The 12224-nt window shown below is 38.6% G+C and overlaps 1 protein-coding gene across 1 annotated transcript; it reads right to left on the reverse strand.

The window, feature by feature from the left end:
- Window positions 1-1087: 1087 nt before the first annotated feature.
- Window positions 1088-5555, reverse strand: LOC123641989 (caspase recruitment domain-containing protein 16-like). Its single transcript, XM_045556926.1, has 3 exons — window positions 5546-5555; window positions 2781-3014; window positions 1088-1441 (listed from the first exon to the last, which is right to left on the reverse strand). Exons 1-3 carry the CDS (start codon window positions 5553-5555, stop codon window positions 1290-1292), a joined length of 396 nt encoding a protein of 131 aa, XP_045412882.1. The 3' UTR covers window positions 1088-1289.
- Between the last annotated feature and the right edge of the window lie 6669 nt (window positions 5556-12224).

Genomic DNA, 12224 nt, shown 5'->3' on the forward strand with positions numbered 1-12224 from the left:
TCCGGTGCTCTAGGTGGGCAGCAAATGCTTTAGTTCTGTAGTCATGTCCTGAAAACTACCAGACCACTAATTTTGGACTATGTGATTCACTGTCCTGACACCTGGGAAATCCAATAAAGAAACACTTAAGCAATTTTCTAAAAAAAATCCATGAAAATCAACAAAGTGGAAAACAAAATTTAAGTATTAAATTGGAGAAAGGTGAAGAACAGTGTTATAGGGAGTCATCCATGGATTTCTAGTAGAAGGATTGTAGCATTATTTAGTTAATAGAAGACATTCCAATTGAAAGTTACCCAGCCTCTTGCTAAAAGGCTCTTATGTTAGAAGGGAATATGTAGCATCAAGCATCCTCCAAAGGAAAGTTTAGATTTTAGACTATCAAGAGATTATGTTACCTGGTGCTACAACCAAGCTTTCTAACGTTACTTATGATTATGAGGGGCATGGCCATTGTCTCTACAGTATGGTGTTCTTACCGAAGCAGCGAGATTCTCTTTTACATCCATGCTGTACCCCAGATCTTCTAGCAGCTTCTTCTTATCTTTGATATCAACATCAACTCTGGCCTTGCAGGAAGATTGTCAAACTGTGTGTTGCAGATAATGTGAGCAAGACATGTTTGGGTCGACCTTTCCCTTATTGGTTAAATCTGTAGGAAATACAGATTGGATGAACAGCCTCATTCTATCTTATTAAATATTAATCTTGTGAGTTTATGACTGTTTTCCTTTCCTAGTCCTATCAAGAAATGAAATCCCATGAGTATATATTAAACACAGATAAGGGGATTTAGTCTTGCTACAGGAGTAGGAATGGAGTTTGTACATGCTCAGGTGCCAGCTGTGCTATTGACTTAATTATTCTTGACAGGTAGAATTCTGAGAGATGTATAAGCTTTGCAGAAAGAATGACTAGATTTTAAGACTGACTCTTCCAATATCTGATTTTTTTAATTTGGGCAAAATATTTCACCATCCCACGCCTCAGTTTCTTGATTTATGAAATGGGTTATTTTTAAGGTAAAGGTATCAGTATGTGCAAAATGCTTAGAACAGTGTCTGAGTCATAATAAGCATTCAATAGCTGCCATTGCTATTGTTATGAGTATTTTTATTTACTTAAGGAATTAGACCAAACCTGAAGCTTTCTGTACAAACTTCAGATTCCAGGACATAGGGATCCTTTATATAAGGGGAATGACAGGATGAAAGGTTCTTCAGAACCTTTCAATGAACTTGGCTCTAAGGAAAAGCCACTGCACTTCAGAATGGCCTCCAGTGAATCTTTCATCCCACTCTGTCCTTTTGTTCTGAGCACGGCACCTCTGCTGACTGTTCGTCCCAGATCCTTCGGGCTGTTTCAAGGGGGCAAAGCTTGAGGCTCCCTCCTGGGGCTGAGGATGTGAGCGTAGCTGGGTTGTCCTGCACTGGCTGAGGAGCTGCAAGAGACAAGGAACATCATGAAAAATGGCGTCCCTGGGTGTCCTGCTGTAAGTTCCTCACAGCATCATCTATCCATGAAGCCACAGAGGAGGAAACGCATTCTTGGGAGGATAATCCCGATGTAGTCATTAACAACGTTCAGTGAGTTCACTCCTGATGGAACACAGTCTAAGCCAGGGGACATTTCCAGTGGAGTAATACAGGAATCTACCTTCATATCTGGGAATCAGCACTTTTACAAATATTTTAGATAAAAACATAGAAAAGAAGCTTTTCAAGACCATGAATGATAAAACACTCAGAAAACAATCAACATGTTAGATAAAACAGTTAAGATGTAAATTTATTTCAAATTAACAAAATAATAAAAATAAACTTTTTATTATTTCAAAATGTAAAAAGAAAAGTGAAAGAAAAACAAGAAATTCGTTACACGCAGATGAACACAGAAAACACCAGCAAAGTCAGTTCAGACAGGCATAGGCTTCCCCTAATTCTTAGAAAAAAATTTTCTTGCTTTCAAAGAGCAGCTCCCTCTGAAGTGGTTCTGAGAGGTGCATCAGAGATGAGTGGCTAGGAGTTGGCCAGAGCTCCTGTCTTCCCTGTGTGGAAGGTCTAAGGGTCATAAGCTTGGGCCAGATCAGAAGGAAGCCCCAGCCCAGTATCGGGGCCTCAGGGGGACTGGCGCTGGAGCGTTAGGCCTCACAAAATTGTTGCGCAGGCAGGTACCATGCTAGTGGGCGATCTTCCTCAAAAGATAACGCAAGGAGGCAACTGCAGAAAAGAGCCCACTTGAAATCCTCACTTTTCTAGAATCTTTCAATTTTTTCTCTGAGTGCTTACCCATCACTGAAATATATTTTATTCTTCCTAGACAGCAAAATTTTAGAGAGAAGTTATAAAAAGTATTAGATTACAGACCTTAGATCTTCATGTCAGACAATAATATAAGTGCCTAAGGACACCCTGGGCTTAACAAAAATAAATAAATTAGCAATAATGACAAGAATAATGTGCCTTGCCAGGAGAACTGGAACATAGAGTATGAAGATTTTCTGATGGCTCTCATGAACTTTAGCAAATGACCTACCAAATAGTCAGAACAAGAATGAACTTTAGAAGAAGAAGGCTACGAAAGGTGAAGGAACAGGAACAAGAAGAGTCATGGGACATGCAATAGGCCCTGGTACAGAAATGGGACCCTGAAGCCAAAGATAAGTTTGTTGTCTGCAAAGTAACATGACTAATAAAGAAATCAAATGTTGGGCACAGAGACACAGGGAATATGTGAACTCTAGTCTGAGCCATGGACCCTTACCTGAGGAGAGCTTCAGGGTCCCTGCAAGGTGGCAGTCACCTGGGGCCCTTTCTGAATGACAGCGTCAATCAAAGCTCGGGCTTTATCCATAACTGTAGGATTTTCATCTCTTACTTTCTCCATCTCTTCCTGGTTCAGCACCCTTTTCTCTAATAATTCATCCAGCAAGCCATTTATGGTACCTGCGCCCACTGAGCGGATAAACTGTCTCCTCTTCTCCTTCAGGACCTTGTCTGTTTGGAGCACAAGGACTTCTCAAGTCATGAAAACAGCCTCATTTTCCTCTCATGTCATCAACAGGGAGTGACTTCTTTGAGATTTCATCAGTCAAACGACCCTCTCCACACACTTGGGCAATCCCTTCCCTTATTCTTTCACCATCCCACTTTTCCCCCCAGTGTTACCCATGTGTGCTCATGGAATGGCCTGAAGACAGAATTGCTATCCCCAAGTTAGCATCTGAAAAGCAGAGATCATCATTTTATGCCCTGTGTTTATTCAACTGTGAATAATAAAATAATGAAGCTGTGTTTGCCCCCTTCCTTTGGGGACAACAGCTGCTGGTCCTCATCCTGCACTGATTCTGCAACTTCCATGAGATGTACAACGTTGGAGATATCCGTTAAGATTGCAAAATGACAGCAGGATATGAACGCAGCCCCAGTTCCTCTCTGGCCTGGCCTTTCTAAAGTCTACGAAAGTCTGCTGGGCCTCTTCCCTCCTCCCTCCCATCCGTCTCCCTCAATTCTGCTCACCTAAACCTCCACAGTACCTAGTTATGGCTTCCAGGAGATCCAACTCCTTCCAAAACTATTTCTTCCCAGAGACCTTTTTTTTCAACAGTAAAATTCTCACTGGCCATGGCTTTTTTCCTCCTACCCTAGTTGTGCGGAGTGAAACTGAAAGTATGTTCCACCTCCTGTTCAGGATGCCTGGTGCACATATTGAGAAATAACCACTGCACATACGTGTGCATGTATTATTATTATTTTTTTCCCCCAGAGAAATAAGCAGATTGCTGAACTGCAGACTACATGAAGGAGTGTATTCTTGGGAAATTTTCTTCACCAACACTTGTAAAAGGTCAGGATGGGAAGAGAGTGAGGCTTGGAGCATAAGGTAGGAATGAAAAAGTCGTATACAATTAAACTCACACAATGAAGACTCTCCCATTCATCAGGAAGTGTGATTCCGAAAGGAGAAGTTGACCCATAGTTACCCCTGCCCTTCCTCATAACTCTGGGGTGAGTCCCAGGGTATGTACGCCCCTGTGAAACAGTTTTTTTCCAAAAAATTGGAAACATCTTTTTGACAAAATCAAATCTTTCCTTATCTAATGCTCTTCCTTTTAGAGGGCTCTCTTTTGAGGGACATTGGATCATAGACACTAAAAGCTCAGGCTGTGGACTTAGACCCTCCCTTCTGGGGCAAGATATTGAACTTTTCTATGCATTGGTTTCCCTGTCTGCAAAATAATTTTATTAATAGTACATACCTACATCATTCTGAGCATTAAGTGAGTGGAAATGTGGACACTTCATAGGACATTGTCTGGCACATGATAAGCACACAATAATATTATTTTTAATATAAATATTTCACACAAAAATCAAGGGTAATGATATGGAGATTCTCTAGTGAAGTTTGTCTTTTGTGAAAATCCTCAGGTATCTTATAAAGTAATTTATTTAGCAAATAGGTAGGGATGACTACTCCATGTCAGACCCTGTCCCGGGTGCCAGGGGTTCAGGCAAAAGAGACGTGGTATGGCACCTGCCCCCATGTCTCACATTCAAGAGCATAAGACAAATATGTAGCCAGCCTAATATGTAACTGGTACATTCAGAGTGTCAGAATGAGGTAAGTGCTAAGAACAACAACAAAGTAATTAGGGAAATGAGTGACAAAATAGTGGAGGACTCAAAATAGTCGAAAGAGTAGACATGCAACAAGTCTCCGCTGTGGCAAAGCACACAAGATGGTGCTACAAATGGTTTGGGGAAGTGGCAAAGTAAAAAAAAAAAAAAAAACTCTGGGAGACTCCGTGGTTTCAGTAGCCACTGAAGACCCAAAGAGGTCATTGCTTTTTGCAAGTACATGTTAAACTGAGTATTTTAGAAATAAGTTCAATGTGGCCAATTTATTTTATTTATTTATTTATTTATTTTTTTGAGACAGAGTCTCACTCTGTTGCCCGGGCTAGAGTGAGTGCTGTGGTGTCAGCCTAGCTCACAGCAACCTCAAACTCCTGGGCTCAAGCGATCCTTCTGCCTCAGCCTCCCGAGTAGCTGGGACTACAGGCATGTGCCACCATGCCCAGCTAATTTTTTTTTTCTATATATATTTTTAGTTGGCCAGATAATTTCTTTCTATTTTTAGTAGAGACGGGGTCTCCCTCTTGTTCAAGCTGATCTCGAACTCCTGACCTCGAGCGATCCACCCGCCTCGGCCTCCCAGAGTGCTAGGATTACAGGCGTGAGCCACCGCGCCCGGCCTATTTTATGTATATTATTTGATTGAAGGTGGACTAATAACAAAATGCAGATAGTCCTTCACATTTATCAATTTCTTTACCAAAAATACTCTTGGGATTATTACCTTATTGTTTGAAGAGAATAAGGACCCAAAGTTATTACAAAGTTCAGATTGCGTGTGTGTTCATGTGTCTGTGTGCCACTTGAGTGCATACTCATGCACGTGTGTGCACACACATGACATAATTAAATATTGAAAGCTGGATTACTATTGTCTTAAGACTCTGTACAATAAAAAACAAACTCACCTTTTGACATATGGGCCACCAGTTTTACTGGCAGTGCCCTAGGCTGAGTGTTAAGTGTGTTTTAGTTAGACTAGAGCTCACTGTGTGGTGGGACAATGACGTAGATTTTAAACCACGGAGTCTCCCAGAGTTTTTTTTTTTTTTCATTTTTACTTTGCCACTTCCCCAAACCATTTGTAGCACCATCTTGTGTGCTTTGCCACAGGGGAGACTTGTTGCATGGACAAAAGCAGAAATTCCATTTCCATTGCTTCTCTTCCGTTTATTTATTTATTTTCCCAAATACCTTCAAGATTTCACATGAGGGTTTCTTCACAAGCCAGGGCCATGCACCACGGAGTTGAAGCACGACAAAGTGGCATCCAAGACACAGAAAAGTTGGCTGGGACATATGTCTCTAGGGGATTTATAATCATAAACATTGATTTCTACATCCTGGGAAACTAAGCAGAGAGACTCTATATAGAAATAGTCCACTGTGTCCTCAAAAATGAAGATGTCAAAAACTAAAAACAACCCAAATATCTGATACAGGTACATGAATAAACAAATTGTGCTATATGGATACACTGGAATACTACTAAATCATAACTAATAACACAGATGAAAACCTAGTTCATTTACTGTGAATGAAAGAAGCCATATACAAAAGAACACATAACCTATGATTCCAATTTTATAAAGTTTTAGAGTAGGAAAAACTAATGTATTATGATAGAAATCAGATCACTAATTGTCTAAGGAAAAGATTGAGCGAAATTGGGTGCAAAGGGCGTGAAAGAACTTTCTAGGATGATGGAAAGGTTGCACATCTCGACTGGGATGGTATTATACTAGAACATACCTGCATATTAATAATCAAATTGTACTTGTAAAAAGGGTTACATTTTACTTGATGAAAATTATACTATAAAAATTTTAAATATTAAAACTAAAAAAGATCAGCAGTTGCAATAATAAACTGGATTGGAAAAGATTTTCTTGATTTCAAGATATACGTAAACCTCCATAAATTAGTCAAAACTGTGATAAGAGGAAAAGGTTCTCAGAGTGACTGAAATGGAATTATCCACCACCCTAGTTGGATGGGGATTTGTAGACAGAGTGGAGTTAATTTATAAGGATCAGTATATCAAGATATGCACCTGGAAAATAGCATTACATAGATGAAATCATCTTAAAATAAATGAATACAGCAGTATAACTGCAAGTAGTATTTTAAGTGAAGCACAATGATTTAAAAATCATGTCAGAATTGTCTATGTTAACTGTGAAAAAATATCACTTTAAATTACAGAGTAGGTATCATAAAAATCTCTGACATAGGAGGCAGAAGACCCCTGGGCTAGGGTTTTGGTTGTGCCTTTTCCAACCGTTAGGACAGTCACTTACTTTTTCAGTTTATCCAACTAGTATTCTTTACATTTTTGGAATATTAGGACATTTTGATGAATAGAACTTAGAGAAGTAATCAACTATAATATGTTATTTTGTTTTTTTTTTCCTTTGTCTAAAACATTCGTCTCTTTTGTATAGCTTAGCAACATGGACTTTGGGATCTAATAATCCTGAGACTGACTTCCATTTACTAGCTGTAGATCTTGGGCAAATTATTAAATGACTTTAAGCCTCTTATTTCTTTTCTACATGAAGGGGCTCACAATTATTTTTACTTTCTAGGCTGCAATGACAGGTGTGAAGATCATGGCATAGTGCCTCCCATCAACAGTGGTCTGAACTACATACAGCCCAGAAGCAAGGTCATGTCAAAATATACTTCTCTGTAAAGTGCTTCTAAATTATTCATATGCTTTATTTCACATCCTGTCATCAACAGCTGCATAAGTTAAACAGGTTAAATAAGCATTAATTCCATTTCATGAATAAGAAGACCAGGTGAAAATTGTTTCAAAGACTTGGGAAATACAAGTTACAGAATTCGGTGAAAAGCCAGCCCGCGCCTTCCCCAATACTTGCTGAAGGTGATGCGCTGCTCTTCAGCCTGGCACTACACTGGCAAATACGGAGGATATAAGCAGAGCACAGGACTGAACACCTGCTCTATGGAATTGAAGATAATTTGGGAGACATAAAGTGTAAAAATAAATAAGAATTATAATGACAATAAAAGAGGCATAAATAAAAGTGCGATGAAACACCCGAAGACAGTTACGTATGGCCTGTAGCAAAAAGCGCAGGCTGCTCCAGGCTGGCAGGACATACTCTGCAGCTGTAGGACGGATGGTTTCTGGGTTGGTAACAGGAGAGAGAAAGTAACGAATGTATTGAGTTATTTCTGTGTTCTAGGTAGGATGATAGGTCCTTTGGTGCACTCAACAAGGTTGGGAAATTGTTACTAGTATTCCAATTTTAAAGTTCAGTAAATTGAGACTAAGAATGGACGTGTATTTCTCAATAATAGAGCCTGTAAGTGCAAAGTATAATTTTCATTGCTTTACTTCAAAGTCCGTGGTGTTTTGTTTTTTTTTAATTTATAGAGAGTAGAGATGTGAGACCAGTGCAATCCAATGAGAGAGAATAATATGAACAAAATGTAAGGCCAGAGTTATAGGAGAGAGGGAAAAAAATAAAAACATAATTTTCCTTGAGTCAAAAGGAGCTTGTTTGGGATCAGTGGGAAGTAAGTTTTAAGAGATAGACTGGGTCCGATTTGATGATTTTTGATAGTCAACTTCAGTAAGGGATTTAAGCAGATGTGACAGCAATAGGGAGCCAATGTGGCTTCTTGAGTAACAGAGTCATATTAATATGCCGCTAAAATAGCTATTTTGTACTGAATGTTTAACAAGAGCCAGGCTCTGGAATAAGTACATGACCTATATTGTTTCTGCTAGTCAAATCTTTTGAAAATATTGGTACTCAGGTTAACCCCAAATTATCAAATCAGAATCTCATCCTAAGCTTCCAAGAATGAAGCTCAAGATTATGAATAAGTAAAAATAACCCCATGTGTTTTTGATGTAGATCCTCTATGAATATCACTGCTAGACTGCTGAATGTCCCAACTTAATATCAGAAATAAACATCACAACATCCAGAATTTAACAGGACGTGCTCTTTGAGGCATTGCTGGTCCCATATAAACTGGGATGTGGGCCCTAAATCAGGGTGTTGGGGTCAGGAGAAGGGGAGGAGTGCCTGGGAATTGGGACTGACTTTCAAAAGCAGCTGCAGTAGAGGAGGGGACCTGAGGGGGAGCAGCAAAGATCTTGCCTGGACTGACAGGCAGCCAGGAGGGGTGTGTGGTCCACTGGGGTCAGATTTAGCTACCAACAGTACAGAGAATACTGACCCATGCAATCTCCACAAGGTGGAAAGGCTGATCTTGGAATTGGATTTGGGAAAATCCTTGAGGAGGGATAGACACGTTCTTGAATCTGGTGTGTTGTCTGGCAGCAGAAGCAGAAGCAAAAGCAATGATCCTTCACATTCAGCCCACAGGTCTTCCACTCAAAATACGAGCTATACTGACAGGGGAAGTTGGAAAAACACTAGAAACCTAGCCAGAGAAGGGGTTTGTCTTGCTATCTCAGGGAGAGCAGACGCAGAAAACATAGAGGATGTGGAAGAGGAGGCAAGAGTGGCAAGTATACTTAGTATAACTTTATAGTAATATTATTACACATAATTTCTGCCTGCATTTTGCTTTTTCATTTTTCTAAAGTTGTTTCAGTATGGTAGAGATCCTTCCTCCATCATTTGCTTTAGTTTCAGTGCCCATATCATAGAAGGGTCCATGTCATAAAAGAGGGCAAATGCAATCTTGAATAATTGGAACCCTTCTGCCAGATTGTCACATGTCCATTGTTTTCTGGAACTGTTCCCTCTCTATCGTCTTTCTCATCATCTGGCATTGGTTAAGAAGCACTCATCTTCTGTTAATTTCTCTAGTGTGGGGTCTATTAGCTCTTTAATTTCGCCAAGATCCATGTCTTAAATCCTTTCACCCCCCTCACTTTTTTGCCTTATCTACAATATCTTCCATGATTTCCTTGATTGGCTCTGTTGTAAATCCCGTGAAGTCATTCACAATATCTGGACACAGTTTTCTGCAGTAGAATGTATTGTTTTGAGCTTGATAGCTTTCATGAATTTTTCTATAATAAAGATAGTATCTTTAATGGTGTAATACTTCCGGACATTCATGATGTTCTCTCTATGGGAGTTCTCTTCCATAGCATTGACAATCCTCTTCTAAGAGTATCACATATAATGAGACTTGAAGGTATTTATGACTTCCTTATCTAGAGGGAAGGCACATTGTGTTTGGGGGCAAGTAGTTCACTTCAGTGTTTTCAGTGTTGAGCTCATGGGATGCTGGGTGGCTAGCAGCATGGTCCAGTATCAAAAGAATGTTGAAAATCAGCACCTTATTGGCAAGGTATGTCTTCATTTCAAGGGCAAAGCATCAATGGAACAAATCAAGAAAAAGGATGCTCCTTGTCGAGGCATCCTTGTTGTACAACCAAAAGACTAGATGCTGGTGCTTATCATTTCCCTTTATACTTAAGGGCAATGCTGATCATAAACCCAACTGCATTTGCCCAACTATTGGTTCTCAATCACCAAATGTGCCTTTATCTGTTAAGGAATCATAAGGAATGGCAAAGAGTTGTTTGTTGGGAGTGCAGCAACATTACCCCCAAATAAGTAGGAATGGTCAACAAGTCTTGACATAAGTCCGGATGGGTATTCTTGTGGAATCTCTATGACTGGGTGATTGATGACAAATACTAGATGTCAACGTTAGATGGCTTATTAATTATCATACCGAGTTGATTTCATAACATAATATTAAGTATGTTAGTAATTATAAGTCTACTAAATGTAAGTTTCCTAGAAATAATGATGGCTACTCTTATGTATAAATGAATTGTGGACTGACATCAATATACACATTTGAAAAGGTTTTGATCACAGAGAGGTCTGACTGTTAGCATGAGAAATTAGAGATGTATCTGAAGAGTAAATTAGTGAATATAAGGTTCCTTGTGCTTGTTGTATGCATTGTAAAAAATATTTGAATAGGGCAACAAAAAGACCACTGTCAACATGAGATATTTCTGAGATTCTTCATGATAATTTCAAACCACAGCCACTTAAAGATACTTGTGCACTCAGTTGATCTAAAACCTGGATTCTCTGTAACCATCTCTGCTGAATCAGGGTCTAATTATTCACACTGATGGATTACAGTGTGTACGAATCATTACAGTATGTATGAATAAATATTTATTTCAAAGAAATGCCCTTTTCATTAAAGAATATGGGCTTGCTTTAATTTTTTTTCACTGATGTCAGGAGAAGACAGGAAAAAACAGCAGTTAAATGCAATTATCACCATATCACCAGTGGTCCATTAGGACCCAATTTATCACAAATTGCATCTTCTACTTTTATTATTTGGGTAAGTTGCCAAAACAGCTATTGACACGATGTTTAATTGCCTGTGAAATGATAAACATATCTTGTGAATAATATTACAATTTTGGGCATCTTGGCCTTTATACCTAGTTCTTCAAATTACTGTTGTAACTGGAAATAAAATAAGTTAGGGCCTAACTCTTTCATAGGAAGAAAATATGTTGCACAATGTCCTAAGCTAAAGGTAACTTGAGTTGAGAATGCCGCTGGAGTTAGGAGGGAGGCAGAGCTTTCAGACATTCTGAGGATCACTCAGGCCACAGCAACTCTTTACTATGACCCCTAGGTCACAGGTCAACCTTTAGCTGGAAACAAACTCTTCAAGCCCAAGATTATTCAATAATCATGACCTCCTGTCATCTTTTCTCTGCTCACCAGATGGGGATTCTTTTTCTTTTTTAACCTTTCTCTGTAAAAATTTATTTTAAAAATTCAGAATTATATCATAGTTTTTATGTTTCAGTATTATTTATAGCTCAGGACTAATTAATATATTATTTCAGAAATTCACATATTTAAAGAACATAGCATTTCATCTTATCCACTAACTTGTAAAGGTGAGATGAGCTATAAAAGAGCTAAACTAGCTAACAGATATAATTTGGTGAATATAAAAAAGATAATTTTCCTTTTATTCCATAGCTATATATTTACATTTCTTATCTATTTACTCATGTACTATCTATTTAATCAAAGTCACAGTCTTTTACTTATCATTTTTATTAAATACTGTGGCCATTTAATAGCATTCTTTTTCTTTGTTACTTTATTGTAATATTTGGCAAAATGATTTAACTATATGGCTGATTGCTTAGGGTGGCTAATTTTAAATATTCTATTATTATATACATTTTGAATTTAATTTACCTGGTAATTTATTTATTTATTTCAGAATATTATGGGGGTACAAATATTTTGATTATGTATAATGCCTTTGCCTCACCCAAGCCAGGGCTACAAGCGTGCCCTTCCCATATACAGCGTGCTCTGCTTCCATTAGTTGTGAGTTTACCCACCCCACAAACCCCCTCTCTCCTGACCAGCACCCAATTAATATTACTTCCATGTGAGGACCTTAGTGTTGATCAGTTAGTACCAATTTGATGGTGAGTACATGGGAGAAAACATTTGCTTCCTACACATCTGATAAAGGGCTGATAACAAGAATCTATATAGAACTTAAGAAAATTAACAAGAAAAATATCAAACAACCCCATCAATAAATGGGCAAAGG

This window comes from Lemur catta, chromosome 7 (genome assembly GCF_020740605.2).
Source record: "Lemur catta isolate mLemCat1 chromosome 7, mLemCat1.pri, whole genome shotgun sequence".
Classification (NCBI taxonomy): domain Eukaryota; kingdom Metazoa; phylum Chordata; class Mammalia; order Primates; family Lemuridae; genus Lemur; species Lemur catta.

Bases quoted from the DNA above. Each gene is read 5' to 3' on its own strand.
- LOC123641989 (XM_045556926.1), bottom strand. The intron at 1,442-2,780 runs CCTGAAGCTCTC...TGTCTCTTGCAG, and splicing joins GACTGCCACCTTGCAGGGAC to CTCCTCAGCCAGTGCAGGAC.